At 43.8% G+C, this 15418-nt stretch overlaps 1 protein-coding gene across 1 annotated transcript in view; it reads right to left on the reverse strand.

Moving 5' to 3' along the window:
- Positions 1–1158: 1158 nt before the first annotated feature.
- The window catches only part of LOC138370547 (glutamine-rich protein 2-like), a 21383-nt gene continuing 7123 nt past the window's right edge, over positions 1159–15418 (reverse strand). Inside the window, exon 4 of the mRNA XM_069334932.1 lies at positions 1159–1589. Within this exon, the coding sequence (XP_069191033.1) occupies positions 1159–1589 (431 nt within the window). The remainder of the gene's footprint in view (positions 1590–15418) is intronic.

Below are 15418 nucleotides of genomic sequence, written 5' to 3' on the forward strand. Positions count from 1 at the left end.
CAGTAAAGGTCGCAGCCGAACTAGGTTCCCATCTCTTATCTGTTAGCTCTGGTTCTCATGTTCCTCAATCCTTCCTTCTTCAGAAGCCCGTTCTTGAATCTCATCCCTTAGATTTCCGCACTCATCTCTGCCTTCCCTATAACGATCCCTTCTCTCACTCTGTACTTCAGTCTGCCCTGGCCTTCTACAGTTCTTCGGCAGCAGGCTCGGATGACATTCATTATGAGATGCTTCGCCAACTCCCTTCTTGCACGTCTCAGTATTTACTGAGTCTGTGTAACCAGGTCTGGGAGTCGTCGTCAGTCCCTGAGGACTGGCTCGATGCTGTTGTACTCCCTATTCGGAAACCGGGGTCTCTCAGGACAATCCCTAAGGACTTCCACCCTATTGCCCTCACGAGTTTTGTCCGCAAACTCTTTGAGCATATAGTAAATGTTCGTCTGATGTGGTTCTTGGAACACTATCACCACCTCTCTCCTCCTCAATTTGGTTCTCGCAAGTATCGCAGCACGACTGATGTCCTAGTGAGCTTGGAGGTCTACATTCGCTATGCTTTTTCTGCGAAGACCTCCGTTGTTGTTGTCCTTTTTGACCTGGAAAAGGCTTATGACACCACATGGATATATCATATTCTGTTCCAACTTTGTTCTTTTGGCTTTTGTGGTAATTTCCCTCTCTTCCTCCAAAGCTTCCTCTCTCGTATTTTCCTTTGGAGTCTGGCTTGGTGCCACTCCCTCTGCCTTTTTTTGGCAATACGAAGCTGTGCCCCAGGGTAGTGTTCTGAGAACTACTCTTTTTCTGGTTGCCCTCAATAGTCTTCTTTCCTCTCTTCATTCTGGCGTCTTCTCTGCTCTTTATGTCGATGATCTTACTCTTTGCTGTCGAGGTGATGATTCGCCTCTCCAACGGTGGCGTCAACTTGCGAGTGATGCCGTGTCGCCTTGGGCCACCGATCATGGCTTCAAATTCTCTGCAACTAAGTCTTGTGTTTCGACTTTTACTCGGAAGCATGTCGCTCTTCGTCCCTCTTTGTCGCTTTATCGTCATTCCCTTGTGTACAAAGATTCTGCGAAGCTTTTGGGGTTAATCTTTGACACTGGTTTGTCTTGGTCGGCTCATATCTCTTACCTCCAAGTTGAATGCTCTAAGGCCCTTAACCTATTCAAGATTTTGTCCCATACCTCTTGGGAAGCAGATAGGCACATGCTCCTCTCTTTGCATTCCTCTCACGTACTGTCTAAACTCTATTATGGTTGCCCTGCTTACTCGTCTGCTTCTCCTTCTTCTCTTCGCCATCTTGATCCTTTGCACCATACTTGGTTGCGCCTCAGCTCTGGTGCCTTTCGTTCGACTTCCGCCCTCAGCTTGTACACTGACAAGTGTACAAGCTGGCTTCCGTGTTTTTCTTCCGAGAAAAAGTGTTTTCTGGCTTCCAGTCTCTCCAGGACCGCCGAGATCGCTACTGTCATCGCTACCTTGCGCGGTCCTTACAACTCCCTCACTCTCGCCTGTGTCGTGCTTTGACTTTTCGCCCTCCTGTAGTTCCTGTCCCCCTTCACCACCTCCTCCTTTCTGTCCGGTTGCCTTGCCTGCAACATTTTCTTTCGGATAGTATTACTAATATTTCTCCTTGTGTTGTTTCGTTCTTGCCCCCATGGAGGGTCCCCGTCATCAATATTACAAATTCCTGACCCACATCACTAAAGCTTTTACCCCTCCTACAGTTCTGAAACGCCTTTTCCTTGAACACTTTTCTTCATATTCCCGCTCTGTTTCCATCTTCACCGATGGGTCTAAGTCTGCCGACGGTGTAGGCTTCTCTGTTGTTTTTCATGACCACACCTATAAGTGTCGCCGGCCTCCAGAGACTAGCATCTTCACAGCAGAACTTTATGCTATTCTTTATGGTCTTCGTCTCCTGCTTTCTCGCTGTCAATCCTTGTTTGTGGTTGTAGTTGACTCTCGTAGTGCCCTCATGGCTCTGGAGTCCTTTAATCCAGTCCATCCGGTGGTAGTCGAGATTCAACATTGGCTGTTTCTTATCTCCAGTAGATTTAAGACTGTTGAGTTTTGCTGGGTTCCCAGCCATATTGGTGTTTCTTTAAATGAGTGTGCGAATGCTGCCGCTAAGAAAGCTATCCGCTCTTTTCCCATCTCCCGGTAAGGTATACCTTATTCCATCTTTTACCTAGTTATTCATTCCTCCATTCTTGCCCGAGGGCAGGGTTGTTGGTCTTCTGTTAGTGGTAACAAACTGAGTACTCTTAAGAGTAGTGTATCCCTGTGGCCTTCCTTTTACCACCGTAACCGGCAGTGGGAAACGGCTCTGGCAAGGTTGCGTATTGGCCATATGTGCTTAACTCATGGATACTTAATGAAGTACCGCCCTGCTTCTTATTGTCCTAATTGCATTGTTCCTCTTACAGTTATACATATTCTTGTTGAATGTCTTGACTTTCAGGCCGAGCGTGTGTCTTGCCCACGATAGAATTCTTGGTGAATCGGATACTTTTAATATCATTCGCCTTATGCGTTTCTGTTCTCATATTGGCATCCTCAGTGATATTTAGCGCCCTCTGATTATCCGGTCATTTGATGGTGCTACATAGCCTTCCCGGCTTGGTACCTTCTCTGATAATTACTTACTTATTTTGCAAAGTTAGCTACTTGTCTGAAATGGCCAGAGGATTCTTGGGTGGCCATAATGCAAGGCCAGTTGAAAGGGAAGCCCCAGGAGATTTTTGCTTCATTACCTTTGAAGACAGTTTTCACTACCCCACAGTAAAGGAAGGGATACTGCAAGTGTATGAACTCAATGCAGAGGCACTACGGCAAAAGTTTAGAACTTTTAAGCGCACACGTGATCAATCAGTCACAGATTTTACTCGTGTAAGGGTAAATTTTTGACAGGTGGCTAAATAGTATGAATACTCATGATTTAAAGTCTCTTAAACAACTTATACTGATTAAAAAATGGTATTAAAATAAACTGACAATGGTATTAGCTACAGGAAAGCATTTGTATAAGGATGTTCATAAAGTCGCTATGCTTGCAGATGAACATGAGACTCTTAGTAAGATATCGTACCGTAATTATAATATGGCACCTAAAACATTCACTTCTAGGCAGGTCAGTTCTGATAAGCCACCCAGTAGCTTATTTAGGTGACTTATAACCATTTAGGCAATATTTTGTCGTTTCCACGTTTTTAAGAATTTTCAGTTTATTGTTATTAATTCATTAAATATACAATAAATATGATACAAATACGTAATTAATTGCAAATTCACATTAATACTTTATTTTCAATCAACCATTTGTACCTCGTTAAAATAGAGAGTAAGATATTGATTAGGAGAGAAAAACCATGTTTTTATTGCATATTTTGAATTTTCAGCCGGAGTAGAGCGGTTTTACGTGTACATTTTCTTTCGGTAATATAAACGAAAATTCAGGAACATTTTAGTTAATTTTAATGAAAACACATTGATTTTTATCGTTTGTATTGGAAACAACAATTTCACATGCCTTATTTTGTTCTTTACTAAAAATCAACGAATTTACCAAAAGTTTGACGTTTTCATTTTTTCCTTTATGTGATTTGAACCAAATTACGATTTAACCTAGTTGAGTCACATCAGGGATGAAAAGTTTATCTGATATTAAACAGTGTAGTTATTGCCACAACAAAGGACATGTAGTCCGTTATTGTTTCCAGTTGCATCCAGAATTAAGACCTAATGCCTTGATAGTGAGTAAAAGAAGGCAAGAGGAACGTAATTCTGAGAATTTGTGTAAGGGCAGATATATTTACAAGGGAATAAGGTAAGATGTGTATACTGATCATAATCCTTTAATATTCATTGACAGAATGAAGTTGCATGATTAGAATATTTAAAGATGGTCATTGTTTTTGCAGGACTTTAATCTCCACATCCATCATATTCCTGGTAAGTTAGATGCCTTAGCTGATACATTATCCAGGTGTTTTCCTGAGGAAAACCTGAGTTTAAGAGACCATTGTAAAACTTCTTGATTGTAATTACTTCTATATTGCTATACACTTGTAGCCCTTATAAACTTGATGATGTATTATATCTGTATTATATATTCTGTATTATACATGCTGTATTAGTGATGTTACATTATTACTGACTGTACTAAATGTTGTGCAGCTTATGACTTTGACTTGTTTGTGAATATATGATGCATGATTCTTTTTTTTGCGGTCCATGCAGTAGGGATGTGTACACCTGTGCCACTGTGTACCCATCTCCTGCGATGGAGGGATGTTATGACTCCACATACATCGAGTATGATTGGTGTATCATGTGTTTATACCGTACCAGAATAAGGCAGAATTGCATAATGTAATGTTTCATGAAATATGATTATATGTATCTATGATTAAATTCTATGCATTGCTGTATATAACATATTGGATGTATTGTCATGTATTATGCCAGTATACGTATGTACTATTATGATATATCGATTTCCTTGATTTCAAATTTCAAGGAACACAACAAAGTTCTCTACACCGATATTATTTCACACCAAAATCAGCTTGGCTCAATCACTTGGGACTCAGCCATGTCATGCTCTAGGCTGCACACACTCTGAGCTAGTGGTCACTAGGCTCTATTCTAGTGCCGTGGTACACTAGCTCTAGTATGCTTAACCACAACAGTACAGAATGGAGACGTCATAAAATATCACTAATGGGGTGAGGAAGTCATATCATCCAGTCACTTAATGTCCTCGGGAGTCTACCACAATGTATACAGTAAATATCACCCGCCACCTTTCAAACATGGTGCACATCGGCAGACTGATCCAGTTCCCACCGAAACATGTACATACTATATGTTATAGGGTCAACGGACCTTAATAATGATATAAAAAATCAGAGTGCGACGCGACGCTGCGCAATCAATCGTCCTCAAAGTCAACCCAGCAGTGACGGGAGGCGGCTTGGCAGAGCCCCGGGAGACACTTTAGCCAACTCTGCAAACTATCCGCCACTACTCTTTCAAATATCTTTATTTCAGAACATGAGATTTCAAGCAATAACTCCTTAAACATACATATAACTAATAGAAAATTGTACAGCACATTTCTCAAGAAGGTATCAAAGAATTCTGCCACACACAATAGCACAATATAATTATGTGTGAATAAATCAACAAAGAGTTCATATCGACGAGACATGGCATCAGTGACCTGACCAGTACTCAAGGGGGATGGGGGAGGAGAGGGGGTAAGGGAATTAATTTATTTCTTTATTATGCACCCCATACCCATCCCGTGGGCGCTGGTGTAAAGGATTACAGAGGCACATAATCGGTTCAGGAACTGACCCCTCTAGTTTGTTTAGCTAAGCATATAACAATCTTTTGACGCTAGTTATAAAATTATTAATGTTATATATACATGTACACATACTCATGCATACATGTACATATACATACGTATACATATATACATACACATACGTATACATATATACATACACATACATATTTAATCACCCACATAAATATACATATCAATAATCTTTTGTGTGATTCAGCAAGATGCTCACAACAGTCACTATACAGTGCACTTTACATCTATGATGAGTCGCACAGTTACTAGTCTTGCTGCACACCCACCCAACTGGGCGGCAGCTTTACAGTCATGTGCAAGCATTACCTACAGTAAGCAAATTTTGGATACTTCGCTAAGATTTCGGGCAGCACATCATTATGAATGAATTACTTACACATTTCTTAGACACTATTGATGGTGTTATCTCTAAATTCCGTGATTTTTCACATTCCATTATATAGTGACGCAAAGTATGCGAATAGTTCTGCTGACAGAGTTTTCATTTAGTCAAATCTACATCAGCAGATGTTACAAATTCCCAGAGGTACGTTTAGCCGAGCTTAAGCCTAGCAGTGGTAACATCTAGAAGTCTGCTAACCTTATTGGATGACCCATAGACGTGCGGTACTTCCTGCATAATAGAATGATGATAGATGGAGTAACTGGTGTGAATTTCGCTTTGCCTCAAGTCTCCGAAATTTAGTTGATGTTCCCTGAATATAACTGTTTCAGGCTGCTCAAAGGCAGTCCAAGCTGGGAATCAATTCCCTCTTTACGAGCAAAAGTCTTGGCCAACTCATCAGTTGTATCATGCATTCGGAGACCAATGTGGGAAGGAATCCACAGGAGACAGACTCTGACTCCATCATTGATTATTTCATTATATCTGTGTCTAGCTTCAGAGATAAGCACGTCACAGTTATGCCTTGGGGAGCTGAGGGTAGTCAAGGATGACAAGGCGTCACTTACAATTAGCGTGTCATCTTTGGATTCATATACGCACTCGAGTGCAAGAATTATGGCAACCAATTCTGTTTGAAGAGTGGAGGCCCAGTTAGACGCGCTCCACACTCATGGGAGATGGAACCATCTCTCCCTGTCGCAACAACTGCACTTCCAGCTGCACCATAGGACTGATGCAAGGATCCATCAGTGTAAATAATCTGGGAAAGGGAGCGCTCTCTGACTAAAGCATTAATTTGGCTTAAGGCATTGTACTTTGCTTCTTGTCGAAGCAAGGCTTGTTCTTTAACCAGCTTCTTGGTTGGGAAAGGGAGGGACAGTAATTTGAAAAGGAGTTATCTCCCATGGGGCAGGAAAGTGTCGTTGTTGTCTCTCTTCGTAGGGGTGATGAAAGTTATACATACTGAGCACAGTGGCAGTTTTGGTAATCCATTTGGAGGGCTGCTGACCTTCAAGGAAGAAGGCTTGGAGGGCTTCAGTGCACGGGTTAGGGTGGGTTAACCTAAGCATCTTGATACCAAATAAAGCATTAATTTCAGTGATACGATCACTTACACATGAAATATTCAGTTCCTTCCTCATGTTTAGTAATTTAGTTGTACGGGGGCATCCGAGGATAATCCTTATGGCTTCGTTTTACATCTTTTCCTGCCCTCCAAGCATTCTCTCAGGCACTAGAGCAAGCATGGGTGCAGCATAATAGGGAGGATTCTACAAACTCTACCGGTCAAGCTCTAATACATTATCATACAAGTATACATATATATGCAACCTAGCAACAACACTGCCTCTATACATGTTCTCACAATATACGTAAATCAAGTATTAAGAACAGTTAGTGCAAAGTAACACTAGACTATTACATACACATGCCACCAAACTTCAACAGAATAGATCAAAGCATCTATGAGCTGAAATATTTAGAGCATCTAGGTCAAGCAGTGTTCATGTTAGGGGTGACTTTAATTTTAGTGAAATAAAGTGGTTTAACAAAACAAGGAATATAGACGCAAAAGACTTTTTTTGAGAATTAGTTGACGATTGCTTCTTTAAGCTACACTTTAAGGAGCGAACTTCGGAAAATAATATTTTAGTCAGTGATTAACATAGGTTATCTTGAAGTTATCTTGAAATTATTTCGGGGCTTAGCGTCCCCGCGGCTCGGTCCTCGACCAAGCCTCCTTTTTGTTACCCCCCCCCTCAGGACTACGAATCCGAAGCGCTGTCCACCCAGCTGTCAGGCGCATATAGGAAGACACAAATAAATGTCATCGCAATAGAGCGCGAGCAAGGGAACTGTGATCACAAGGACATCAGTTTCAAAATAGAATGGACTAGATGCGTGAGTAACATCTTTGTTAAGATACAAGATTTTATAAAAAATATCTGAAGATAATTATTAGTAAGAATTTCATAATAAAAAAAATCAATGCGTAGATGTTCAAAATAAGGCAAGTAGAAGTCTGGGATTTATTTAAAGAAGAGTTTCAATAAAATACAGCTATATCTTACTCTTGTTAGGCCCCATTTACATATTTTTAGCGTTGGTCGCCATACAATAGAATGAACATAAATTCACTACAACGCGCCCAGCATAGGATGACAAAGTTAGTTCCGCAAATTAGAAATATTCTATATGAAGAGATTTTGAAAAAGATTAATTTATATGTTCTAGAAAGGCGAAGAGTTAGGGATGACATGATGAAAGTGTACAAGTGACAGCTCCTAATACTTGTGCTTGAGACGCACCGTCCCTCGTGACTTGTTTCCTGAGACGTAACGAGACGTGGACAACATTTGTTCTACCAGTTCAGGAACTCATCACCGGGATGGAGTCCGCACCTTGTGAAGCTTAGAGCCAAATTAAAAACGTAGAGAGGTTTGCACCATGGTTGGTACCATAGCTAAGAAGTCTAAGCTACGAACATATACTACCTTGAGGTTATCTTGAAATGATTGCACGAGGTTATCTTGAAATGATTGCACGGGGGCTTAGCGTCCCCGCGACCCGGTCTAAGCTAATGGAACTAGATCTCAGAATCCTTGAGGATAGAAGGAAGAGAGGGGTTTGATCACAAATTATTGAGAGGAATAGATAAGGTGAACAAGAATAGCATCTTCAGAGTGAGAGAGAAAGCAGGACAAGAGGACAGAGGTGGAAGCTGGAAACGCTAATTAGCCGAAGAAAGTACTTGTCTTCAATACTTGTAAGAACGTACTCGTCTTCGGGTAGTTAACAAGTGTAACGGTCTAAAACAGGAAGTTGTGGAAGCCACCTCCATCCACAACATTAAAGCCAGTTTTGACAAAGAATATAAAAGTCAAAGCAGTTAGGTTGTAACGCAACAGACACAAGGCTGGTTGGCGGGTCATAAAGAGCTAGACCTCACTGCAGCATAGACATTATTAGGTAAGTACTAATAAGAAACAACATAAGAGTTCAACTCTACAAACTCTATGAGGCTCGCTCCTCCACAGCTCCGAGGACCTTGACCTACCTGACCCTCAAACATTGCATGTAAATATAATGAACTCTAAACATTTATTCTTCCCCTTCTGGTGGAGGACTTGGAAGATTCTGCGAGCTAAATATATAACATTTAGGTAACCGCATTATGTGGCTTGCGGGAGGGTAGGAAGTAGTCTCCTCATGTCATCAGGATGCAAATTCAATGTAAGATGGTGTAATTCACTGTGAATTGGCATAATTGTACGCCAGTGGATGAAATTATTTGCAGGAAGATATAATTCGAGAGGGAGAGAGAGAGAGAGAGAGAGAGAGAGAGAGAAAGAGAGAGAGAGAGAGAGAGAGAGAGAGAGAGAGAGAGAGAGAGAGAGAGAGAGAGAGAGAGAGAGAGAGAGAGAGAGGGAGGGAGAGAGAGAGAGAGAGAGAGAGAGAGAGAGAGAGAGAGAGAGAGAGAGAGAGAGAGAGAGAGAGAGAGAGAGAGAGAGAGAGAGAGAGAGAGAGAGAGGAGAGAGAAAGAGGAGAGAGAGAGAGGAGAGAGAGAGAGCGAGAGAGAGAGAGAGAGAGAGGGAGAGGGGGGGGGAGAGGGAGAGAGTGGGAGAGTGAGAGGGAGAGAGTGTGTGTGTGTTTTCACCTAGTTGTGCTTACGGGGGTTGAGCTCTGCTCTTTCGGCCCGCCTCTCAACTATCAATCAATCAACTGTTACTAACTGCTAACTATTCCTCACACACACACACACACACAGACACACACTACTGAGAGGCAAGCGAGGTCATTTAGGACCGTCCGGGGATGCTTAATTTAAGCTGACGTGGTAAAGCCTTAACAAGCGTATATATGTAACAATGCAGAAACTGGTTATGCGAAAAGTATAATGAGTTGAAACATTGCTGGAATTACGAGATATTTTCAACATTTTGCAGTTAATAATAACTTTTATGTCATGTGTGAATTAGATTTTTCTATACGGGTAACGGAGGAATTTAATTTAAAAAGTTTCCAGAAGCAACATAAAGGATAATTATTTAAATAGTTTAATACCGAATTACGTGCTTAGTTTTATTTACTTTTATAATGTTTGCTGCAACATTGCAACAGGTGAACACTTAGATATATCTGACACACAAACAACGAGTTTTCTTTTCAAACACTTAACAGACAAAGTGTGCAGCCTTCAAGAAGACAAACAACTATCTGCTTCCAGACATATACAACAGGTTGTCTGCACACACACACACACACACACACACACACACACACACACACACACACACACACACACACACACACAACTGTTGTCTACACACACACAACTGTTGTCTACACACACACACACACACACAACTGTTTTCTACACACACACAACTGTTGTCTACACACACACACACACACACACAATGGTTGTCTGCAGATACACACACACACACACACACACACACACACACACACACACACACACACACACACACACACACACACACACACACACACACACACACACACAATGGTTGTCTGCAGATACACACACACACACACACACACAAACACACACACACACACACACACACACACACACACACACACACACACACACACACACACACACACACACACAACGGTTGTCTGCAGATACACACACACACACACACACACACACACACACACACACACACACACACACACACACACACACACACACACACACACAGGGACAGGGAGCCGGTAGGGGGACACACACGATTAGTGAGGTCCTCTGAAATTCGTCAATTTCTCGGGACATTGAAGGAGTATAGAGGCTAGATCATAGTATTTGGCCTCTCGCAGTGTGTAGCTAGCAGGGTGCAACATAGCATAGTCATATCGCTAGCGATAGTGCGAAGAACCCAAAGTGGAGCTAGTGGCATCACCGGTGCATGTAAGTGTGCGACCTGACCGGGTGGGACGACCCGCCGTGGAACTACCTGATTGTGTTGTTGAGTGGTGACTGTGATCAGTGGTACAGTGAATTAGTTAACTGTCACACAACGATACAGTGACTGACTCCAGAGCTTTGTGTAGACTGAGAAGAACCGACCTCATCAATCTATTAGCACTTAGTGAATCACCTAGTGGGAGACAACGATGGATAACCATCGTCATCATACATCGTCCTTACTCAACTGGTTGTGTGAGTGGGAGGAGTCTGGTATGTACCCCCTCTCTGGTCAATTAATCAGGTGTACAGATTGAGGTAAAATATTATCAAATTCTTGTTCAGGATATCATATATATTTAAAAATCTCAGAGTGGCTCATTTAGGTAGAGGTAATGCTTAAGGGATCTCGTGACACATACACGCACGCCCTCCCACGTACGTATGCACGCACACAAGCGTGCACACACTAAAACAGACACACACACACACACACACACACACACACACACACACACACACACACACACACACACACACACACATTCATTCAGAAACCTAAATGAGGAAGCTTTTAGGGCGCTTTACACTGCCTACGTGAGACCCGTCTTAGAGTATGCCGCGCCATCATGGAGCCCCCACCTGAAGAAACACATAAAGAAACTGGAGAAGGTTCAGAGGTTTGCGACGAGGCTTGTCCCAGAGCTACGAGGGATGGGATATGAAGAGCGGCTGAAGGAACTGAACCTTACGACACTAGAGAAAAGAAGGGAGAGAGGAGATATGATAGGGACATATAAAATACTCAGGGGAATTGACAAAGTGGAAATAGATCAAATGTTCACACGTAATAATAACAGAACGAGGGGACATGGGTGGAAACTGGAAACTCAGATGAGTCACAGAGATGTTAGGAAGTTTTCTTTTAGCGTGAGAGTAGTAGAAAAATGGAATGCACTTGGGGAACAGGTTGTGGAAGCAAATACTATTCATACTTTTAAAACTAGGTATGATAGGGAAATGGGACAGGAGTCATTGCTGTAAACAACCGATAGCTAGAAAGGCGGGATCCAAGAGTCAATGCTCGATCCTGCAAGCACATATAGGTGAGTACATATAGGTGAGTACACACACAAATGTTCAGTCAGGGGAAAAGGCATTGACACCTGGGATCAAGGGATAGGACCTTACTATCCCCCCCCCGCCTTTTAACCCCCCCCCCCATCTGACCTGACCTGACCTGGTCTCCATCTCCGCCCCCCCCACCCCCAGTCCCCCGCATCCCCCCATACACACACTCTTCCCCTCTCCACTCTCTCCCCCTCTCTCCCTCTCCTACTCCCTCTCTCCCACTCTCTCTCTCACTCTCTATCTCTCTCCCACTCTCACTCTCCCTCTCCCTCTCCCTCTCCCTCTCCCTCCCTCCCTCCCTCCCTCCCTCCCTCCCTCCCTCCCTCCCTCTCTTTCCTTCCCCCTCCCTCTCTGCCCACACACACACACACACACACACACACACACACACACACACACACACACACACACACACACACACACACACACACACACACACACACATACACACTCACACCTCCCCCCCTCTCTCCCTCACCCTCCCTCTCCATCTCTCTCCCTCTCCTCTCCCTCCCGCCTCTCTCTCCATCTCCTCCCCCCTCCCCTTCTACTTTCAAATCACTTCAGTGGAAGGGTCGGATCGCCCCCACCCACCCATTTATCTCTCCTTTTATCACTCCCTTTCTCTCTCTCTCTCTCTTCCTCTCTCTCTCTCTCTTCCTCTCTCTCTCTCTCTCCCTCCCCCATCCCGCTCTGCCCTCGTGACAAAGCCTATCACGGCACAACTATAGGAACATGGGCAAGAATGGCAACCAGAGGTACCAGGGGAACAGGGAAGAGCCAAGGTGACGAAATGAAGGAAATGTTTGCCCAGTTTCTGGAGGACATCAAGATTGAGATGCAAGAAATGATGCCGGAAATGAAGAACGAAATAAGCAATCTGAAAAGAGAGCTGACAGCAGCAAAGGAGGAGATTAGAGCCCTCAAAGAGAATGGTATCGAGGCTGAGACTCAGAAAACCATCCAGGGAGAAGGTGGTAATAGTTTTTTGGATGAGAATACCACAATAAAAGCAACATTTGCAAAAATACTAATAAAAATAACTCTGAAGTAATGACTGCAGTGATGGAGGTGGCCATGAAAGCAGCCACCTCACAGGAGGCAGCACGCTCCACTAGCCAACTGCTGGAAAGGAACAGATCAGTGGTTGCTGTGGGTATTAAAGAGTAGGAAGGCTCTAATAGGACAGAGTGGAATGACAAGGACAAAGCAGCAGTGAATGAAGTACTAAAGGCACTAGACATGGAAGGGGCTGAGCATAGCATTGAGAAGGTTTTCAGGCTAGGTTGGTACAACAAAGACCGAGACCGAATGATAGAGATAGTGTTTGCAAACGAGAGCACAAAGGAGAAGATCCTATCAAGGAAGAGCTCCCTGAAAAACGTAGGAGAATTCAAAAATGTATTCCTCCAGAGAGACATGACAAGGGAGGAGAGAGCCATGGCGGCAGAAGCAAGGAAGAGGCGCAGGGCGAGAGGGGAAAACCAGGAAGTCACAGCTCCCAACACAACACCCCCAGAGGCGAGGGGGGAACCCACAACCAGCTACCCAGTAACACCAGAAGGGAGGACAACCCCGCCACCCTCCTCTGCATAGAAAATTCCCCTACCCCAAACCCTCCCTGCATTCACTCAAATGTTCAGCCAAATCTCCCTCCCCCCACACCCAATACCCACCCTTCTACCCCTCCCCTCCTCCCGAGTCCTCCCTCCCCCCCTTTCCTTCCCGTCCTCCCTCCCCTTTCACCCCATACCCTCCCTGTCCCTCCCCCTTCACAGGATCCCCCGCCCCTCATCCCAGTATCGTCCGAGACCCTGCTATCCACCTCACAGGTCCTCACACCCATGGAACAGCCTCCCCCACCAGCAGAACACTCACCAAGGAGGCGATTTGAGAAGGGACAGAAGAAAGTGAGCCTCAAAGCGATGTACACTAACATAGATGGAATTACAAATAAAGCAAATGAGCTTGGAGAACGGGAACTAGAGGAAAACCCAGACATAATAGCCCTCACAGAAACAAAGCTCTCGAAAACGATAACAAATGCAGTGTTCCCACAGTACTATTATGTTATGAGGAAAGAGAGGGAAGGAAGAGGTGGGGGTGGTGTAGCTCTGCTGGTAAGAAAAGGCTGGGATTTTGAGGAGATGGATATTCAGGGCTGTGAAGGTTTCAGTGACTACATAGCAGGTACCGTAACAAATGGAGGGAAAAAAATTATAGTCGTAGTCATATATAATCCGCCACCAAATGACAGAAGACCTAGACAGGAATATGATAGAAACAACATGGCCACCATTAACATAATAGAAAGAGCAGTTTCTGTTGCTAGCAGGAATGGATCTGGACAACTAATTATGGGAGACTTCAACCATGGGAAGATAGATTGAAAGAACAGAGACCCGCATGGAGGACCAGAAACATGGAGAGCTAAGCTGCTGGACGTGGCAACAAGAAGCTTCCTAAGCCAGCACATCAAAGAACCAACAAGAATGAGAGGAGAAGATGAACCAGCAATGCTTGATTTGATATTTACCCTAAATGAGTGGGATATAAGGGAAGTTAAGATGGAAGCGCCCTTGGGAATGAGTGACCACAATGTATTGAACTTCGAGTACCTGGTAGAGCTAGGACTTATCTCCCCGAAAAAAGAACTAGGAATCAAAAGGCTGGCATACCGAAAGGGGAATTATGAACAGATGAGAAGTCTCCTAAGTGAAATACCTTGGGACACAGACCTCAGAGATAAGTCTGTACAGGGTATGATGGACTATGTTACCCAAAAGTGTCAGGAGGCAGTAAACAGGTTCATCCCGGCCCAAAGGGAAAAATCCGAGAAGCAACAGAAGAATCCATGGTATAATAGGGCATGTATGGAAGCGAAGAAACTGAACAAAAGAGCGTGGAGGAACTTCCGGAATAACAGAACACCAGAAAGCAGAGAGAGATACCAGAGAACCAGGAATGATTACGTCAGGGTGAGAAGAGAAGCAAAGAAAAGTTTTGAAAATGATGTAGCAAACAAAGCCAAGACCGAACCAAAGCTACTCCACAGTCACATCAGAAGGAAAACAACAGTGAAAGAACAGGTATTGAAACTTCGAACAGGCGAGGACGGGTATACTGAGAATGACAAAGAGGTGTGTGAAGAACTCAACAAGAGGTTCCAGGAGGTCTTCACAATAAAACAAGGTGAGGTCACTGTGCTAGGAGAAAGGGAGGTAAACCAGGTGGCCTTGGAAGAGTTCGAAATTACGAGAGAGGGGGTCAAGAGACACCTGCTGGATCTGGATGTTAGAAAGGTTGTTGGTCCAGATGGGATCTCACCATGGATACTGAAAGAGTGTGCAGAGGCACTTTGCTTGCCACTCTCCATAGTGTATAGTAAGTCACTGGAGATGGGAGACCTACCAGAAATATGGAAGACGGCGAATGAGGTCCCAATATAAAAAAAGGGCGACAGGCAAGAGGCACTGAACTACAGGCCAGTGTCCTTGACTTGTATACCATGCAAGGTGATACCTTACCTTGAGGTTACCTTGAGGTGCTTCCAGGGCTTAGCGTCCCCGCGGCCCGG

Source organism: Procambarus clarkii, chromosome 32 (genome assembly GCF_040958095.1).
Source record: "Procambarus clarkii isolate CNS0578487 chromosome 32, FALCON_Pclarkii_2.0, whole genome shotgun sequence".
In the NCBI taxonomy this organism is placed as follows: Eukaryota; Metazoa; Arthropoda; class Malacostraca; order Decapoda; family Cambaridae; genus Procambarus; species Procambarus clarkii.